The 22,543-nt window shown below is 33.5% G+C and overlaps 1 protein-coding gene across 3 annotated transcripts in view; it reads right to left on the bottom strand.

The window, feature by feature from the left end:
- LOC114337348 (myb-like protein AA) overlaps nt 1-22,543 on the bottom strand; it is an 87,795-nt gene that overhangs the window by 62,480 nt on the left and 2,772 nt on the right. For 2 of the 3 annotated variants that reach the window (XM_050650764.1, XM_050650766.1), the window contains exons 2-6: nt 11,968-12,914; nt 11,610-11,905; nt 8,998-9,257; nt 3,523-3,880; nt 1,045-1,434 (exon numbers count right to left, since the gene is read on the bottom strand). In XM_050650764.1, coding sequence (XP_050506721.1) covers nt 1,045-1,434; nt 3,523-3,880; nt 8,998-9,257; nt 11,610-11,905; nt 11,968-12,875 — 2,212 coding nt within the window. In that variant the 5' untranslated portion in view covers nt 12,876-12,914. The remainder of the gene's footprint in view (nt 1-1,044; nt 1,435-3,522; nt 3,881-8,997; nt 9,258-11,609; nt 11,906-11,967; nt 12,915-22,543) is intronic. The other variant, XM_050650765.1, reaches the window with a different exon arrangement.

Below are 22,543 nucleotides of genomic sequence, written 5' to 3'. Positions count from 1 at the left end.
CTATGCAGCCACAACTCAAATGATTCCAGTTTTTTCATTGATGCCGCATTCAAGGTCCAAGCCCCATTCCATAAAACAAAGTCGAGAAAACGTAGCACCTAGCCAACCTAACTCTTAGCTCTAACTTAAAATCTCTTGTGCAGAACACTCTTCTCATTTTGTTAAAATTTGCTGTGCTAGACTGTGGTAATTTTACCTACCTACCAACTCATTATAAATCATCACCTTTCATATAATATGGATGAAAGATATTGTGTCGCTACTAGAAGTCCAATGTTTTGTCTGCCCAGAAACTGATGAAGTATTTTATTTTATTTTGCAGGTTGGTTGCATATGGTCGAAATAATAATTTTCGACATGACATTGTGGACTATACTGTTGGAGAACCAATAGCAAACCTTTTATGGCCACCAGTGGATTTCACTACTCTTCAACAGTCTTCAGAAGTTCCTCCAATAGATATTGTCGACATAAATAACTATTTTCTATGTATTTAAAGTTAGCAGGAGGAATGAAAATAGATGCCGCAGTCCACAGAAAAGGCTACAGTATGATACAAAATAATTTTTTATTAGCTATGGTGGAGTCAACACAGATGAATATCATTTTTACCGAGCGCGAGTCCACAGTGTAATGACCAAATTGTCTAAATGTAATATCTTTATAGGTCCCTAGAATGAAGCAGGTGAATATGCCTATATCCTACTAAATAACCCACTCAACAAATAAAAATTAGCGAGGAACTGTAAAGATATCTACAACCTGTTAAAAACCAATAAAGTGCCTTTAATATGGGTGCTGGGTCATGAAGGGGTACATGAGAAAGAACGAGCAGATTTATTGGCAAAACAAGCCTTGAGACAAACATTTGCATGCCCAAAACCACTATATGGCATCATCAAACATGCTGCAATAAACGAGGTTCAGAAGTGTATAATAACAAAAGTTTTTTGTTCCCCAGTGTAATTATTTTTTAATACTGTCAAATTGGTAACTAATTTTATTTCAATATTGAATATGCAGTTAAAAATCATAAAAGCTTACCCTGTGAAAGAAAATTCAGTTCCTCTTCAATATTTGGCACCACCACTTTGGGATGTTCCTCTGGTTGAGGTTGGTATTGGTTGGAAGCCTGTGGTGATTGTTCATTATAATTTGTCAAAGGAGTTAACTCTACAGTGGATGAATATTCGGTGGGATGGGGAGGTAAATGAAAAGGGGCGAAGTAAGGTAAGGGAGGAGGTGGATGATGGCCGTGAGGATGAGGTACCATCAGACCTTGATGTTGCTGATGTAGTGATTGGGTGGTAAGAAATTTGGAAGTCGGCGGCGGGAGATTCCATCTGTCAAAGTCAAAATAGGCACCATTTTGTTGAGGCTGATTCGTCGCTGAACTGTGGGCAGGCGGAGGAATTCGACCTAGAATTACATTTGCTACTCAAAATGTAATTAGATTCATTTTTAAAACTATATCCTAAAATAATATAATGTGTATAAAAAATGCAAATACCCGACAAATGTATGTTAAACTGAGAGAAGTGATGCAACAAAGCATAACCACAAAAACAAAACCAGGATGTTATTAATAGCCCAGGCGGGATCTGTCAAAAAGCAGACCATAATGGACATTTTCCATAGGACTCAATTATTTTTACTGGCATCACTTCAGGATATACATTGTATATTGTATCAATAATCACGATATGCCCAGTAGAAAACCTTGTGCTTATTTTTTTATTTAACAAAATCTGAAAAAATTCGAAAATGGAGTGAGATATTGCTCTTACAAAAAAAATAAATAAAAGGAAAAAGTTTCAGAGAATTTTTCAATTTTACATAATACACTGGCGCGTCAGAGAAAACGAGCACCCCACAAAATAGGTCATTTTTGATGTCTCGAATTTCCTAAACCTGTTGTCCGATTTAAGTGATTGTTTTTTAATACAATATAGCCTTATTCTTTAACAATATCGCTATAATAATATTGTTGCTACACAGGTAATTTTCATTGTATACCGGGTATGTATCAAACTGTGTTTTTTTTCTAAAAGTTCGCAACACCCTGTGGAATATTCTAGCATTTATAAAATACTGAAATTAAAACCCAACTATAGCCTCAGGTTTTCCTAACATTCTGTTTTTTTGATTCATTCGCTATGTTGGATAACTAACGAAGCATTTGCGGACATATGTTTACAAAGCAAACGGTCATTATTTTTTCCTGCAGAATTACCCCTTAAAGTTTGTCGCACTTATTTAGAAACACCCTGTATTGATGAAGAGCATGGCTAGCTGTTAAAGTACCTAACTTTTTTATTATCCAACATAAGCGAATGAATAAAAAACAGAATGTTAAGAAAACTTGAGGCTGCAGTTAGGGTTATAGTAGTGAGGGTTTTAATTTCAGTACTATTTTATAAATACTAGATTATTCTACAGGGTGTTGCGAACTTAAAAAAAACACAGTTTGATTCGTACACCCGGTATACAATGAAAATTTACCTGTATAGCAACAATATTATTACAGCGATATTGTTAAAGAATAAGGCTATAATTATTTAAAAAATCACTTAAATCGGACAACAGGTTTAGGAAATTCGAGACATCAAAAATGCCAATAGCAACATAATATGGTGTAGAATCGTGGATCATGACTAAAAAGACAATAAACCTTATTAATACTTTTGAAAGAAAGACATTCAGGAGGATACTGGGACCCATTTGCGACAATGGTATATGGAGAATAAGGTTCAACCACGAGCTATACCAATATTACAGAGAACCCTCTATAGCAAATTATGCAATACAAAGATTGCGCTGGGCAGGTCACCTTATAAGAATGGATAACGACAGAACACCTAGTAGAATGCTTAGCAGAACTATGGTGGGACGTCAGAAAGTAGGAAGACCAAGGAAGAGGTGGATAGACGAAGTGAGAACTGACGCTAAAGAGATATTGAGGGTGGACAACTGGAGGAGAGCAGCCAGAGACAGAGATACTTGGAGGAGGATGCTGGGGGAGGCGAGGGCCCGTATTGGGCTGTAGCGCCATAGGAGAGAGAGATAAGTCAACAATGTCAAGGAATCTTAGCCACAATTTATAGACTGAAGCAGCACATGAACTAGAACATTAAATATTCTAATAACAATATCAATTGACATTTCTGGACCTCGAAGGTAAACTACACTATGCCGACATGGTGTTATTTTAAATAAGTTCCTTTAATCCACTTATTTTATTAGTTGGATTATACAAATTGGTTATATATTAAACTTTCAACCAATTATGGGATATATCAGATTTTTATTAACATCCTAAGTGCTCTAAACTTTGTTGCTAACACAGGTTAAACACAGTTACTCGAAATGACATAGTGTAGTTTACCTCCGAGGTCCAGATTTATACCTTATATCCCAATATCAATATTTCTTACTCCAAAAGTGTATAAAAACCACAAAAGAAAATGGATAGAATATTGTTACAGATTAATGCCTTACAATTCAAAGTATAACGCAACTTACTTGGTAATGGATGCATATCAGCAATCGGCTTATCACTGCTCTTCCTTCTTTTTGGAGGCTTCGGTTCCGTTTTAATCTCAGTTTGTTGCACCTGACAGCTCTGCTGCTGCTGCTGTAGATTCTTTACAATACTCATAGGATCTCCCCTACAGCTCGACAGATCCTGTAACGTCACTTGGTGACCACTGTTCGAATCAAAATAAGTCTGCTGTCGTTCGGCCACTCCCAAAACCACTCGTTGCTGTTGTTGCTGCTGCTGTTGATTCGATTCACTCCTATTCATTTCTATGTTATTGTTCGGACTGTAGTTAGTACTAGATTGAGAGCCTGATTGATTGTTCTGAAACTTTCTTTGGCCCTGAAATATACATTGCTTTTTTACTGACAAATAAAATTATTTATTTATATTAAAATGTGGAATGCTCATTTTGTCTGGTCAACTACAACAATCACAGAAATTGCCAAAAGTCACTCCTACATGCAAACCATGAAAAGATGGGAGGAAGGGCCAGGCCAGGATGAAGACTTGCCAAGGTAACAACTTGCGTGCTCTTTAGTGTTAACCTTTAAGGGTTCTTTAACCTTGGGAAGTCAGCATCAGAAAAGTACTAAGGAATGACCAAGAAGAACCTATACTTGACAGTTGTTTTTTTAACTGGCCACAGCAAACACCTCCACATAGGCCTGGATCCCGCGTACCAAAAAAGTTTATTAATAGCAAACTGAAAATTTGTTAATAGCTTAACGGTGTCTAGTCGGACAAACTTTGATGTATGGGAACAATGGAAGTTTTAACTGTGGAACAGGTTACAGGTTTAGAACGTCAGAACGTCTCATGTATTTCATCAGACAGAACTTCCAATTGATTTGTTACCATTTCATTAAACTCTCATGCAAAATTCAGGCTGCTATTCTGCCGTCCTCAAATAAAACGAGGTATGCGCAGCCAACTTAAAACCGAGAAATCGGTTCTCACAGTTTTTTCTCAGAACTCTATATGCTTTGACAATTTTTTAACGCAAAACATGTTCTAATGATAGTTGAACATTATTTAAAAATATATTCTTAAAAAAAATTATGTTTTTATCAAAGCTGTAAATAAAAAGTCATATACCGCATTTTAATTGAGCACCCGACATATTACTGGATCAGAAATAGTGCCGTATCTGCATTTCATTTACAAATAGGATTTTTTACAAGGAAGAATAGTTACCAAAAAAGAAAAATAAAGAGCTTATAATTGTTTGTTATACACGCAAAATACCTACATGTCATAAATGTTCAAAATACGAGGTCGTAACACGAGTCTCGATAAAAAAGAGTTATTTAAATGCGCTGTGCTCAATTAAAACGCGGCAAGTACATGATACTCGCTAGCACATACCGCTTTTTAGTTGAGTCCTCTGTAGATACCGCATTTTAATTAAGCAGCTATTGAAATTTAGCACATATGGCATATTCCAATTTGTTTATTTTGGCAGTAAATAAAATGATAGGGCTTTCAGACATTGCAGAACCATAAATAAGGTCACAAGGAAACCACATATGTATTAAATAAGAAAACATAAGAAAACTCAATTTTCAATTTTTTTGCAGATACCGCGTTTTAATTGAGGACGGCAGTATTTATCATCAACAGGGCATTTTAATAAGTATGACACATAGAACATGTTAAATGACAGGAATTATGTTGGTGATAAATAGCAGTCTGATTTTTGCATGAGAGTTTAATGAAAGGGTTAACAAATCAATTGGATGTTATGTCCAACAAAATACACTGCGCGTCATAGAAAACGAGCACCCCAAAAAATGGGTCATTTTTGACGTCTCATATCTCCTAAACCTGTTGCCCGATTTAAGTAATTTTTTTAATATGTTATAGCCTTATTCATGAGCAATATCGCTGTAATAATACTGTTTCTAAACAGGTACATTTTCATTGTATACAGGGTGTACGAATCTAACTGTGTTTTTTGCTCAAAGTTCGCAACACCCTGTGGAATAATCTAGCCTTTATAAAATACTGAAATTAAAACCCAACTATAGTTTCAGGTTTTCTTAACATTCTCTTTTTTGATTCATTCGCTTAGGTTGGATTCGTTGGATAGTACAAAAGTTAGGTACTTTAACAACTAGCCATGTGCTTCATCAGTACAGGGTGTTTCAAAATAAGTGCGACAAACTTTAAGGGGTAATTCTGCATGAAAAAATAATAACCTTTTGCTCTATAAACATATGTCCGCAAATGCTTGGTTTCGGAGATACGGGATGTTGAATTTTTTCTTACAAACTGACGATGTATTTATTGCCCTGAAACCGGTTGAGATATGCAAATGAAATTTGGTAGGTTTTAAGAGATAATTACTGCGCATTTTTTGACATGCAATTAAAAACTTTGTATTCACCATTGGCTCGCATATGGGTAATTTGACCGATCATATTACCCGTATGCACGCCAATGGTGAATATAAAATTCTTAGTGGTATGTCAAAAAATGTGCAATAACTACGTCTTAAAACCTTCTAAATTTTATTTGCATATGTCAACCGGTTTTAAAGCCAAAAATAAATCGTCAGTTTGTAAGAAAAAATTTAACATCCCGTATCTCGGAAACGAAGTATTTGCGGACACACGATTATTAAACAAACTGTCATTATTTTCTAATGAAGAATTATGCTTTTAAAGTTTGTTGCACTTATTTAGAAACACCCTGTACTGATGAAGAACATGGGGTGCTACTTCGGTATGCGGTCTACGGCAGAGTTTCTAGTTTGGTATGCGGTCTACCGTCTGATATGCGATCTACGGCAGTTTAGCTGATTCGGCATGCGGTCTACGTACAAAAACAAATTAGAGAAACTATTACAAACTTTTTATTTATTATTTATATTTATACTTTACTTTACTTGTCATACTTGTGCTTTACTTCACACTTCACGTGTTATTCTGTCTAAATCCCGAACCGAGGATTAGCGGCGTGTAATTTGGGTTGCCTATATAAACTTGAATCAACGAAATGGGCCTTGAGTGTTAATTTAAAACGCTGAAAAGACCGTTTAGTGATAATAAAAAGGGTGGGTTGTGATTGCGCGCAGCGGTCAAATACCTCCTGCCCTGCGGTTCTCTCACTCTAATACCCGTAAGTTGGGTTTGGACCGAAGGGTTAGGTCTTCCTCCTTTCAGGCAAAAACCGATATTTACTGCGGTTGCATGATATTTAATATTAAAATAGTATTGGATGTGGTAGAATGTAGACTCTTTGTATAATTACCAATTGAACAGTGAAGCTGTTAGTAATAATAAAATAGTAATGTTTGTAATAGTTTCTCTAATTTGTTTTTGTACGTAGACCGCATGCCGAATCAGCTAAATTGCCGTAGACCACATATTAGACGGTAGACCGCATACCGAAGTGGCACCGAACATGGCTAGTTGTTAAAGTACACTTCGCGTCATATAAAACTGGTACACTTTTTTTCCCAATGTAAACCTGTGTTCAGACTGACAATTATTGTTCGTGAATCACTTCGTTGTTGCACTAAATCTAAATACAAAAAAATAACGTTTAAAATGTATATTTCGAATTGTAATACATATATTTAAATTCCACACTTGTTCACTGTAAAAGTTATTTATTTTGTATTAATTTCAATTCAAATTTTTAATTTTTCCAGTGTGTTTTATTTATTCTACACAACTTAATGCAGTTTTGTTCTACAATTTACGAGAAACCAATCACACCTCTCGATTTTACATTAAACATAATAATTTTAAGTCATGTCAAGATTTATTATCTATCATTATTTTTGAACTGAAATATTTTCATAAATTACACTAAAACACGAATCAATGTATGGATACTTAATTGAGATGACGGAAAATTACAATTGTTTTAGTTTTTAGTATATTAAAAAATGCGGTCTGTCGCACAGCCCCGTTTTTACCTAGTTTGATATAATATTTTCGTTGAACTGGCAACGTTGCCCTAGAAATTAGAATGACACTTGTGACAAGATCAACTTACATAACTTGAAAAACACGATTTTCGGTTATAAGAGTTGTACCAGTTTTTTTTGACGCGAAGTGTACCTAACTTGTTTATTATCGAACATAAGCTAATGAATCAAAAAACAGAATGTTAAGAAAACCGGAGACTACAATTGGGTTTTAATTTCAGTATTTTACAAATGCTAGAATATTCCACAGGGTGTTCCGAACTTTGAGAAAAAAACACAGTTTGATTCGTACACCCGGTATACAATGAAAATTTAACTGTTTAGAAACAAGATTATTACAGCGATATTGCTAAAGAATAAGGCTATGGTTCTTTTGATGAGCATTTTTCAGTGCGTCACAGTTTTTCGATTTCTCTCATTTCTCTCTAACGCATTAAATTTTATGTGACAGAAAAAAACGCACGTCGCTGATTACATTTCGTCGGTGACATTTATAACATTTAACGTCGGTGACATTTATAACATTTAATCTAGTTGTCAATAGATGACGCTAATAATATAATATTAAATAATATTATATTATACTATATAAAAAAAATTTAATCTGTACAATTTATAAGACTATACAAATCAAAGAAAATACCATTTTATAAATGCAATAAACACAATTGATTTGGTTTTATACCAAATTGCAAATAAAATGTGACAACTGTCAGATTTAACTAAAATGTCATGTTAGAATAAATGTCATAAATCTGTATTTATCACGGACTAACCTTTTTTTCTATCATTTGTGACGCACTGAAAAATGCTCATGAAAAGAACCATATAACATAATATTAAAACAATTACTTAAATCGGACAACAGGTTTAGGAGATACGAGACATCAAAAATGACCAATTTTTTGGGGTGCCCGTTTTCTCTGATGCACAGTGTACATGGGGCATTTTTGTAGTCTGACGTTCCAATGCTATAACCTGTTTCACAATTAAAACTTCCCCTGTTCCAGTCAATAAAAGTTTGTCCGACTAGACACTGATAGGCTATTAACAAATTTTCAGCTTGCTATAAATAAACTTTCTTTGGTACGTGGGATCCAGGCCTAACACACTGGGGCTAGTAGACACACCTTTATGCAGGAAGTGTGTACAAGATGATGAAACTGTTGAGCATGTCCTATGTGAATATCTGGAGTTATCGTCAATACAAAAGTATGTTTCCACCTTCCTGAAAATGATAGGATGGACAATAAGCTAAGGATGACAGCTCCCTAGGAAGATGCCCAATGGGGGATCAATTGTAGCCTAACTGCTGTGGGACTTCCTCCCTACTCTGCAGATACAGAATAATGTGAATAGGAAACTTCGATAAATGGGTACAAAAAAAATATAAAAATATAAAACTAGAATACTACATACTACAGTCTAGAAAATGCCAATATGAAAGATGAGAATTACATTTTACTGACAAAATATTTTTATTTGTTGTATTTAGATACTTATTTACTAATGTACTCACCTGTCTTTCATCCCAACAATTCTGAGTCTGCTGGTTGTTATGGTTTGGTCGTTCATACCTTTCAGGAAACGACTTCTCATGGTTTAATGCTCTAGTTATAACAGAGGGGTAAGCTACGTTGCTAGTTTGAGAGCTAGGCCTAGGTACAGAAACATCAAGAGGCGATGGAGGGGCTACTTGATTGCTAGAACTCTGCTGAGGAGATGAGATTGAGTTCATTGGACTATTGTACATCGGATAAGCCGGACTTTGTGCATGACCTACATATAATAATTAATTTTAAATTTATTTACAAGCTTGCTTATTAACCCCTTAATGTACACATTAATTTTGGAAGTTTCAGTCAAAAAATGATCACATTTTTTTAAAGTGAATATGTTCTCTTTATGTATAATTAAATTGAAAAAAAGTATTTTTAGTGCCGTAGCACCTTCACTTTACCCGAGGATGAGGTGAGTTAATAAATAATAAATTATGTTTTCTTCATAATATGTACAAATAATCTATATAAAATCTCTATATATAACCCGTTGTCCTAGGTGAACGACAAACGCGACAACGCGACACGACGCGACGCGACGCTAAAATATCAAGTAATGGTTGTATTTGTGTATGGCCTACGTTTTCGGGTTAATCAGTCTACGACAAGACGCGACGAAGTGCGAACTTGATTTGATCGCGACGAGACACGACACAGTGTGACGCCCCATTGCTTTTTTCAATTCAAATTATGCTACGCAATAGTTTATTAAATAAATAAAAAGTAATAATAACTATATAGTACCAGTGTTTTTTCATTAACATACCTTAAAGTCAGTAACAGCCTCTCCTCAATAGAATTTGGTTTTTGAAAATTACTTATATTGATAGTTATTGATAGCTCAGTTATTAATACTGAGTTTAACAGCTGCAATGATATAATCGAAAGTGAATAAGCCACAATACTCTTTAAACCAACGTAGATTATTTCATTAATTTCGGATATAAATGATTAAACTCTCCAAATTTACTCGTTCTAAATATATGACATTTGTTGTTTTTCTTTTTCGTTTAAGGAATTTTTTAGCTAAGTATTTAAAATATGAATTTTCTAGTAACACTGCCGTATACTTCCCCACACTTAATAATAGGAATGAATAATTGACATCGTCACGTTTGTACTGGTTTGGGTGATGGAAAGCGACGCGATGCGACGCTACAGAAGCCACACGTCGCGTGAATTACTGGTCGCATCGCATCGCAACGCATCGCGTCGCGTCGTTTTTCGTCGCTCACCTAGGGCAACGGGTCAGGCATAAAATAGTTCTAAGAATAAAAAAACACGATTCACTTCAGACTGCTTCAAATGCACTAACGCTTTGTATAAAAACAAAATACTGAAAATTCTACAAAATTCAATTCGTATTGTCAATGGTTCGGACTGCAAGTTATTAGAAAATAAATCTCATTTTACAATGTCTTAACACTGACCGGGCAATAAAAAAAGGTATCTATGTACTGCTGTTTAGTATACTAACGCTTCGAATAAAAACAGATTTTTAACAATTCAACAAAATTCAATGTATCAGTTGTCAATGGTTCCCACTGCAAGTTATTAGATAAATAAATATCATTTTACAATGACGACACAGTCTTGGCAATAAAAAAATGTATAGATGTAAAAAAAGAAGAAGAAGGGGTTCAAGGATAAAGCTCAGTCAATTGAACTATAGATTAACTTATAATAAGAAATAGAGTTATGAGAAATCGGCCCTTAATAGCAGATTATACAGTGCTAGTCAAAAGTCCGTACCCCCCTCGTATCTTTCGAACGGTTATACCTATAATAGTGAAATTTGGAGGTGGGAAATAAACGGATGTAAGCTTCTTAACTAGTTATGACAGGTGACTTAATAGTGACAGGTGACGTTACAGAGCCACTGTGACCGATAATTTTAAATGGGACCTTATGGCAAGTGATACCTCGTTTGAACGGTATTTAAAATACCTATTCAGTCATACTAATTTTTTTGGGTTTAAGTTGATTTTGATTTTGGTGAATAAATTAAATAAATATAATATTGTAGTTTCGAATTTAATTAATAAAAATTCAAATGTCCGCCTATGGATTTTTTGTCAAAAAAGTTGACGTTTTTTAATTCTCTAGTAGTTTTTACGTCAACGTCAACCTGTTTGACAAGTAATCATAGGGGGAATTTTGAATTTTTAAAATTAAATTTTTAATTAAATGCGAAACTACAATTTTATATTTATTTCATTTGTACATCAAAATTATCTTAAACTCAAACAAAATTAGTATGCCTGAATAGGTATTTTCAATACCTTTCAAACAAGGTATCACTTGCCATAAGGTCCCATTTAAAATTATCGGTCACAGTGGCTCTGTAACGTCATCTGTCACTATTACGTCACCTGTCATGACTAGTTAAGAAGCTTACGTTCATTTATTTCCTTCCTCCAAATTTCACTATTATAAGTATAACCGTTCAAAAGATACGAGGGGGGGTACGGACTTTTGACTAGCACTGTATTATAAAGTTCATATTGTAATTAAAAATGTTTATAAATAATATTATAAAGTATAATAAAAATAAAGTAAATACAATTATTACCCAAAGGTGATGCCTGGGAATGTGCTTGAAGTGGGCTAGGTCTTCTTGGGACCACAACATTGCAATCAGGACCATTAGAATTGTTGTAATCCGAGCCACTTTTAGGCCTCTGAAATTCTTCAGAGTTAGAGCTTCCTTGTGGTTGTTGTTGCTGCTGGTAATGTCTATAATTGTGTGGGAACTGAGGTGGTCTCTTTCCAGATGAATTACTACCAGTATAGTTTAAACGTCCAGGTGCATCCATGATAGAGAAGCTGATCGGAGATGATTGACTTTGTGTTTCTTCATTACTTGGCCTAATAGAAAATACAGTAATGTTTTAAAACCCTATACATGTTTGAGGAGAAGATCTACTAACCTTTGTCTTTCTTGTTGGTTGCCAAGTTCTGAATAAATTTTTGTCTGGGCTTTAGTTTGAATCTGCTGTTGAACAGGTGACGCCTGTTGTTTACTAGGCGGTGAAGCAAAAGCCTTTTCGATAGTAGTACGGGAAGCATTAGGAGAAGTTAAAAATGTAGTACGTGCAGGAGCCTGAGGAACTCTATATTCCTTAGCAACTGTAGTAGAAGGTGAAGATACTATACAAGATTGTTGTATATTAGAAGTATTGGCAGAGGAGAAGGTCTTACTTGTATTGGATGAATTATCTGATATACTAGATGGGACTTGAAAAAAACTACTTGGATTGCCTTGTGATGCATTTGTTTTTGTTGATGGTGTTGACACCTGTGGACTTTGAGCCCTGTTGTTACCTGCTTTGGCAATCTGAGAATTTAAGTGGTTATTTATACTTTGGGCTTGGGCAGCTGCAAAATGAGCATTAAAGTTTTCGTATGTTTTACTGGTAGTGGTGGCTACAACACTTTCATGGGGTAGAATACCAAAGGGGCTGCTCTGCTGCCAGGCATTTGCAGCACCTTGTTCGAAAAAGGCTTGAGTTTGAGGATGGAACTCTCCATCACCAGACTGCTTCGTAGCGGCTGCTTGGGCCAAAGCTTGGGCTCTTTGCTGAGTAACCTGGGATACATAATGAGCGGCAGGTTTGGCACTAGCATGGTGGAAAAGGGGAGAAAATACTGTTTCATATCCGACAGGGTGTGGGGACAAAAAACTACCGGGCAGGAGTTGGGCTGTTGTAGTTGGTGGAGCACCTCCTGCGGTTGTGGTTGCTAAATGGTGATGCAATTCTCCACTTCCAGATCCAGCAGCTTGCACACTGGCAAGGCGGTTATATGGAGTGGCATACCATGGCCCCACTGGATCCATGTTTGATGGTAGTTAACTCATGTTGTTTAGCCATCCCATCTAAAAAAGAACATTCTTATTATTCTATTGAACAAACTTATAATCTGGATTTATTTAACAGATAATCAATATTTTAAAATTAAGAATATAAATTTGCAAATTTATATAAATGAAGACCTAATACAAATATACAGCAGCCCAAAAACATTAAAATGAAAACATAAATATATGAGAATGTCTAAGTAAAATCAATTAATTGAAATATAGTTGCTAATATTTGTGCATTTTCCTGATCTTAGCTATACTTTAAATATGTTCATAATTTACCCTTTCCTTTTTTTTACAATTATTTTTCAAGTTATTTATTCTCGCCATACTTTATTTTTTGTTACATTAATTTTCAATTTATTGTGAAATATCCTTTTTGTTAATGATTTCAAAAGTCTATTTCTCACATTGTTCAGTAGATTATTCTTTGTCACGATTTTTATTAGTAAATCTTTGTAATTTTACATCTTTCACATCCTTTGAAAGCAGTAATAAGGATGACCAACTTCACAAACAAAAACATTATTAGAGATCAACTTTAAGTAATAGCATATGCAGATGATTTAGTCATCACAGCAACAACAAAGATGACATTTATACAAGCAATTGAAAAATTAGATAATAAGGAAGCAAAGAGAATAGGGCTAGAGATAAACCAGCCCAAAACAAAATACATGATGATAGGGAAGACACAACTCTGAAATATCTAATAACAGAACTATAAATTTAAAACTGTATCCACCTTCTACTTTGGAGAAACAATAGGGAAAACTGGAATGAGAAAACAGAGGAAGGAATTTTTAAAAGGCAAAAAACATATGGAATGATTATAAATCTGCTGAGAAATGAGACTCTAAGTAAGAGAACAAAGATGAACCTATATAAGCTGTTAATAAGACCTAACTAGGTCTTACCTATGGGATGGAAACAACAATAATGGAAATAAAAATAATGAGAACAATGCTAGGCCTTAATGTAATAGAAGAGGGAGAAAAAATGATAAAAACAGATGCCGAAATTGAAGAAGAATTAAAGGGAGAAAATATTATTTGTCTACGAGCAATTCCTAAATTTAAATACAATATTATAATACCAAAATAAAACATTTTAAAATATAAAATCCTAATTAATTACATGTCATAAAATTAAAACTAACATCTACTAAAAAGAAACAAAACAACCTGGACACCACTATGGTCAGGTGTAGAGGAAGGCCTAGAAGAACATGGCTGGATGATTAGGCGCAAAATTTCTGGCCACTGCTTTTTAAATGCATTCATTTTTTTCCAATCTTGAAAAACTAATAAATATTTTTGAAAAATTTAAATGCAGAATGAAAGATTACATTCTTACTGAGGGCCAAAAATTCAACAAAAATTTCTTTTGAATGAAATAAGTATTTGAAATTAAAAATCATATTCAATTTTCTCTTTTTGTTAACCACTGTAACTTATTAAAATAAACATTATAGAGGTTTTCAGGGATTTTTCGCCCTCTGTAATGTAATCTTTCATGCTGCCTTTAAATTTTTCAAAAATACTTATTAGGATTAAAAAAAATGAATGCATTTAAAAAGCATTATCCCGAAATTTTGTGCTTACACTCTTAATGTTTCTCTAAAACATTAAGAGCTTTAATCAAGAGACTACTGTCAGGGGTCATTGATATCCACAGCCATGAAAGTTAGTCATAGGTGTATATAAAATGAGTGATGTGGTCCCTGGCAAAATATCTGTGTCTCTCATATATGAGCGACGTGGCACACAATGTGTTAATGTTTTCTAAAACATGTGCCTCAAAAAGTTTTTCACATTTTTTAAGAAATTTGTTTTTTGGAACATATGAATGTTTTTAAAGAATATGTTATTTAGCAAATTAATTGTTAAATTGTTTTCTTCGCAAATTTATGTGATAATCTCCTTATCTGCATCCTTATCCTCTATAGTAGTATTTACTTGCATACTATACTTACAATAAATAGATATTTCGCCACATGGATCACTAATGGAAAAAAAGTCTTTTAACTTCCTCTGATAAGCTTAATAAATCTAATTTAATCAAGCTGGCACACTCCCTAATACATAACAGCTCGACTATTTCTTTCAATACCATGTTATTTATTGATAACCTCATAAAAATATGAAAATAAAAGGAGATATAAAAATTTGCTTTCCAATAATTCAAATATCTTAAATCCTTTAAAGTTTATATCAAATGAAAATACCCAGAAATATTGTCCACACACAGGAAGCACTGTGGAAACAAAAACAAATTTGGGTTAACTGGAAAAACCGACTCTTATAATTATTATTTTCTACGTATGTGAAAATGTAATTTCTCATATTATGAAATCAAATAATTGAGAACTCCATTTAAGAATAATGAAAAACATTATACTCAAGGAAGGAAATAGTTTGCAGGAAATTGTTGCATGAAATGTTACCTTATTGCTTAGTAAAATAATAGTATAATAATTATAATTAGAGAATAATTTTACGCTACACTGAAATTACTCCTCTTTCTCCTCAAATTCAGTAATGATCCACGAACTTCCAAATGAATCACTGACAACTATTTTGTTCTCTGACTATACTCAACTATCACTAGGAGATTCTATAATTTTATCTAACAATAAACCACTGAAAACTTTTGTTTTCGATATTTCCACAAAATGAATATCACTACATCTGTTTCGCTAGAGTGCCTTTCTCAAATGATGGGTTTTTATAACTGGCCTAAAGTAAGGCCGTCCGCACATGGGGCGACGCTCAAACTACTCGATTCGATTCCAGTCGCGTAGGTCTCTCCCTGCCAGTCAAGTTCCTTCGTTGTGGCATTGAGCACCATACACGGAGCATTTAGGATTGCAAATCACCTTGTCTTGTACAACTCTCGTCCCTTGCGATCCGTAGTGCACGAGAAAGTTTGAGTGAGAAGCACGTTTCCAGTCATAGGTATTTTATTTTATTTGTTTCCTTCGTTTTTTGTTGTTTTTTACGCTTAATTAAATTTTAGTTTTATTTAAAGATCAGTGCATGTTATGTTCGTTGATTGTAGTACTACCTAGCTTTGTGGAAATATATTGTTTGTAATATAAAATTCTGAAAACATTGAACTTTTGTTTCTAGGTGTTTATTATAAAATTCGTTGGGGAAGTAGAAAAATACCCTCAATTGTATAATGCTTATTGTATACAAATTATACTTCGTAAAAAGTATGGTATTGTTACACGTACATACCGTACTTTTTACAGATCGAAATAGTCATTTTGGTTAATATATAAAAAATGCGTTCTTCCTGGTTGGAAGATGTGAGCAAACTGAATCGACAAATGAGCGGAGAGCAATCGCGTGTGCCGCAGGGTTCGTACAAGACGTGCGAATTTAGATGTGTCTTCGATCGACCCATGTGCGGATGGGCTTAGAGTCTCTAACTGAATAGGTAGCTGTTTGTCTCAAGTTGGTCATTCAGAATAATATCATCTGTATTTTTTAATTTATTAATTTCCATAGATTCTAATATAGATAACTGAAGGCATTTATTTTGAATATGGATAATTTGATACTGTTTTTGAAAAGAATGATTTTGATCTAGAAGGTGAAGTGCATATTATGCAGAATCTGTTTTTCAAAGGTACAGTCACCACATATGTCAGTTTGTATATGTTACAGTTCAAGTTGATTATCCAGTTGGAGTTGACTTTTCCTAGTTCTAGTCGACTCAAACGGCTGGTTTTAGTAAAAGTTGATTATAAATATAAAATGAAGATTTTTATTCAACATTTACTAGTAAAAGTAGACTCCAACTAGTTAAAGTATACTCTTCCCAATGCCATTTAGTAAAAGTTGATTCACACAAACAACTGATTCTAGAAATTAAATTTATTTATTTATTTATACTGCACATTTACAGCAATGATGCCAATTATAAATGCACAGGTGGTCAATACAAGGTAATAAGAACATACAATAATTTATACAATACAATAAAATAAATACACGTTAATAAGGGTTAATAACAATAAATAAGGGTATCACAGTTTATGTAGCATAGTGCTCTTTTTCATATTATATAGGTTAAGGTCTTCACTCACGATAAAATCGTTCATTGCCATTAAGCAGTTTGCCATGGGGGAGTTTGCATATTCTGGAGTTATTTTAAATAAAGTGTGTCTACATCTAAGTCTTTGGTCTGGTACATTAAAATTTATAAATGAAAGAATCATAGGAGAATCTATGATTTGATAAACTATATTAAATATGAAAATGATTTGGGCATTTCTACGTCTTTCGCTCAATAACACAGTGTCAAAAAGCATTCTCTGCAAGTTATAGGAAACCTTAAAAGGATAAATCCCAAATTTCCTCGGATATAAAGACCTCAAAAATTTCTTCTGAATCCTCTCTATCATATCACCATGTGATATGGTTGAGGGACTCCATATGGTACAACAATATTCGAGTTTTGACCTCACATATGCATTAAAAAGCTTAATTGTAGTGTTACAATAAAATTCTTTACTGGATCTTAAGATAAAGCCTAACTGTCTAGAGCAATCATTAGTTAGTTTGAGAATGTGCTCATTAAAGGAGAAGTTGCTAGTGAATAACACCCCTAGATCTCTGATTTTTGTTAACCTTTCAAGTTTTACTTTGTTAATAAAATAATCTGTTCTTATGATTTATGAAAAAGTCAATAGTTTACATTTTGACTCATTTAAGTTCAAATCATTATTTTTACAGAATGTGGATATACCTCGAATATCTTGTTGTAAATTAATACAGCCATGTTCGTTTTTTATTGTAAGAAATAATTTCAAATCATCTGCAAATAGAAGAAACTTGTCAAATTTTATATAATCAGTGATGTCATTTATGAACATAACAAAAAGTAAAGGCCCAAGGATGGAACCTTGCGGTTCACCTGACCTGGTTATAAAACTGTCTGAGTAGCAGTTTCCAAATTTGACTACATTAGTACGGTTGGTAAGGTAAGAAGGTAAGATTCAAAAAATTTTATAAGCTTGTCAGAAAGTGCATATGACCTCAAGTTTTTTTAATAGTACTGAATGATTTACTCTCAAAGGCTTTTGCTAAATCAGTAAAGATAACATCAACTTGAGAATTATTTATGGAAGAAGCAATATAGTGATTGAAAATGCACAGATTTGTTTGAGTTGATTTTTTGTTTATGAAACCATGTTGTTCTTCCATTAAAGTTAAATGTTACTGTATATTATGTTCAAATCGTGATATTTATAGTCCAGGCTGTATTGTCGCCCCCGTTAGGTAAATTATTCCAGTTCGATTCTTTTGCACAAACTTACTCAAAAAGAGGTCCTTATAACGAATCCACAGGGTGTCAGGTGGTACCGTAATCAAAAAATTGTTTAAACAATTTTTTTTAAACAAATTCACAAAAAAAATTCACTTCAGTCATTTTTTTGTACATCATTTGGGTCAATCGGAGCAAAAGAGGTCTTTTGTGATTTTTCTGTAAAACTTATTGTTCTCGAGTTATACGCGATTTAAAATTTGAAAATGCGAAAATGACCATTTTCAAGGCTTAATAACTCAGTTAAAAATTATTATTATGAAAGTCAGAAAGTCACCAATAACAACCTCCCTACAAGATACTGAAGAAATATTTGTCATTATTGTATTACTAAGCTGTTATTTTTAATTATTAACAATGAGCGCTAGGAGCGTATTGAGGAGGCTGTCAATGTGAGTGCGACTGAGATGCACCATTGGACGGTCGGAATGGAGGATTTTACTCACACTCACATTGATGGCCCGGCCGCCTCAATATGCTTTTAGCGCTCATTGTTGATAATTAAAAATAACAGCTTAGTAATAAAATAATGACAAAAATTTCTTCAGGATCTTGTAGGGGGAGCTTTAAACTTTGATTAGGTGACTTTCTGACTTTCATAATAATAGTTTTTAATCGAGTTATTAAGCCTTAAAAATGGTCATTTCACATTTTTCAAATTTTAAATCGCGTATAACTCGAAAACTATCAATTTTAGAGAAAAATCACAAGAGACATTTTTTGCTCCGAATGACCAAAATAATCTAAAAAATTTGTCCGGAGTGAAATACTTAGTTATTTATAAAACAGTTCGTGAAGTATGCTTTTTGCGCACGCACATCGCCTAAGTGTGCGAAAAGTACTTCACGCACAGTTTCATACAATATTTTATCTACCAAAAGAAAAAATAAAAAAACTGCAACTCTTCGTCACTGGAATACATTCCTATTTTACAATTTTTTAGAACTTTGACATTTAAAAATTCAAACTTCTGTCAAACCACAAAACTTTTTTTGTAATTTATTGCTCACATGTCATCACCATGACAATATAGGATATTTGATTATATGAAAATGTGCTAAAAAACAGTGCGAAAAAGTAAATCCGATTTAAAATACATTATTACTTCGGCACACTTTACACCCTTCATGTACTGTTATCTATATTTACAATTTTCACACAATAAAAAATTTAAAAATAATATATGAGGTAGAGTAGATGAGAATTATTTTTGTGAATTCGGTTAACAAAAATTGGTTAAACAATTTTTCGACCGCGGTACCGCCTGACACTGTGTATTTGTTATAAGGATGTATTTGTTTGAGTAAGTTTGTGCAAAAAAAATCGAATCAGAATAATTTACCTAACGGGGGCGACGTTACAGCCTGGACTAATAAGTAGTTGAAATGGTCAAAACAAAGAGATGCACACTCATCAAAAATGCACGTGAGATTATACTAGTATAAATTGTATAATCTACTTTTACTAACAAGGGTTAGGAAGAGTCAACTTCAACTATAGTTTATTTTTTAACCAGGAGGAGTAAACTAAAAAGACACATTCACACCCAAGAAAGTCACTAGAATAATAACCAAATCCATCTTCTTTTTTGGTTGATCTAGTCGACCCTCAATGGTAATTCATAAATATTATATTAAATTAATATGTCGCTAAAGAGTTCCAAAAACAACTGCTTTTTATATAAAAGCAGACTAACAATCTAAAAATTAAAGGAATAACACAGAAAACACAAAAATCGCCGATATAACTTAATTAACCTATGAAATCTCACTAGTGTCAAAATTTTATAAATGTCATTAGTGTCAAAATTTTATAACAGTGGAGTAAACTTGCCTGCAATTGGACCAATTACAAACAAGAAATACAGCGCGGTAAATATTTGCCAAGTTGTTGTTAGTTCTGGAAGCTTGTGTTATTTCTTTCTTATGTGTTTGGTTATTTTTGTTGATATCTTGCATATATATGTGATGGAGCAGAATGTACTGGGTTTATTTCTGTGGTATGGAAGACTAATTTCAGGTCTTTCTTATGCAGTTTCTGGTTTAAAATTTTGTTGTTTGTTCGTTGTGCCCATTGTTTACTGCTATTTGTTTAATGATGTCCTGATATTTAATTCTCTTGAAGTTACTTTTTACCATAGGAATTTCTGTCAATGTATGTAACATACTATGGTAAGCTGCTAATGTATATTGTGTAGGATGGGATGATAAATTGTGTAGTAGTTGGTTTTGTCAGTATGAGTAGGTTTATGAAATATGGAGAACTGAAGTTTGTTTTGCAATATGGTATTTTTTAAATCTAGAAAATTAGTCTTTAGAAAAAATCTAACACAGAAAAAACCCAGTAACTTCTGCTAAATCGCATATACAGGCAAGATATAGCCAAACACATAAGTAAGAAAGGAATAACACCAGCTTCCAGAAATAACAACAACTTAGGTAAATACATTAAGAATAATAAGAGCCAATATGTAAGATACAGGCAGCAGAAATGAGGTATCTACGCAGAGTTCAAGGAGTCACTAGAAGGGATAGGGTAAGGAATAACTGCATAATAAGAGAAGAACTGAAAATCGAGACAATGATGGAGTATGTTGAAAAAAGACAATTAAGTTGGTGGGGACATTTACAATGACTACAGAAAGAAGTACCAGTTAAAAAGATATGGGAAACAAAGGTGCAGGGGAAAAGAAGTAGAGGAAGACCAAGAGAGACATGGAACGAAGTGATGGCAAGGATTCTTGACGAAAAAAGGAATATCGTGGAACGAAGCTAAGGTTATGGCACATGACAGGACTCAATGGAAGAGATAAGAGCCAAAAGAGAAAGCAATTACAGAGTGGTGTATACAAACTGACATGTGACTGCCCAAGAACTTACATCAGTCAAACTGGCAGAACCTTTGAAAAACGCATAGCAGAACAAAAAAGGGCTTTCAATAATAGAAAAACATTCTACATACGTATCTCGCCTTCTAAATCATAATCTTTCTTTTAATGACCAGTATCAAATTCTCCATATTCAAAATAAAAGAATTAAGCTATCTTTATTAGAATCTATGAAAATTAATAAATGAAAAAATACAGATATAATTCTGAATGACCAACTTGAGACAAACAGCTCCCCACTCCTCAACCTCTTCAGTTAAATACTTTAAAGCGTATATACATGTAAAAACCCATCACTTGAGAAAGGCACTCTGCCGAAACAGATGTAGTGACATTAATGTTTAATAAATTTTGTGGATATATTGAAAACAAAAGTTCTCAGTGTTTAATGTCAGATAAAATGTAATTCTCATCAAGTAACGGTAGAATCCATCAATTCTATAGATTTGTTTTGATCAAAAATAACACATCAGCTTTTGCCATTTATAGAAATATAAATATATTGTCATACACTTGTCAATTTAAACTTACAAAAAGGTGTGTAACTTGTATTATTTCAAACAAATTATAAAATATACATCAAAGAAGTGGCAACAAATATTTTGAAAGATATTGATTAGATGGTGTTTAGTTAATTGGGAAGATCGGGAAGATAAAGACATAGCCAACATTCCAAAAATGTGCAATCTTATATCCAAAATAAACTAAATCAATCTTGACTTCTGACATGGAATCAACAAAATCAACACTATGCCCAATTTATGGGAAATCAGAAATACATAACAAAACTAAACCCAAGAGTATAACAGCATAGTTCAGGGGTGGCCAAGCTCCTTGATAGTCTGAGCCATTTTTAAAAATTTGAAATTTTTCACGCACCGCAATTAACATTTATGTAAAAAGTGTAAAAAAAGTATTAAATGTTTCTGTGTTTGTATTTACGAATTTTCAAGTGAAATAAAATGGTTCACATCATTGTTTCAAATATGCCAATAATTCTACAAGCAGCCTTTACTAATTCAGGATACTTAGATTCTTCGTCATCCTTCCATTTTTTTCTGGGACGGCCTACTGATTTTCTACTATCTCTCAAAAAAACACTGTCTCTAACACTATGTCCTCCTCTGATCTTATCACATGACCTGCCCATCTTTTTTTTTTAATGGCATGGACTTGATTTCATTCAGCCAGTCACAACATGAGTATTAGTGTCATGTGTAGTGTGTATGTTGAGTAAGTGTCTTGTTACTTTGCAAAGTCGACGTCATTGTCTTTGCAAAGAGACGTTAATTGTATCCGAACGTCTGCAGTCCCTCCGGTGACAAGACAAGAAACAAGGATCCCACAAGGACAGAAACTATATTCATTTATTAATTTATAATAAATGAAAAATTCCTGACCCTGCCCATGATGACCTGCC

Source organism: Diabrotica virgifera, chromosome 5, assembly GCF_917563875.1.
Source record: "Diabrotica virgifera virgifera chromosome 5, PGI_DIABVI_V3a".
NCBI classification, from domain to species: domain Eukaryota; kingdom Metazoa; phylum Arthropoda; class Insecta; order Coleoptera; family Chrysomelidae; genus Diabrotica; species Diabrotica virgifera.
Note: the sequence above shows the minus strand (reverse complement) of the source record. Positions and strands in the feature narration are given on the sequence as shown.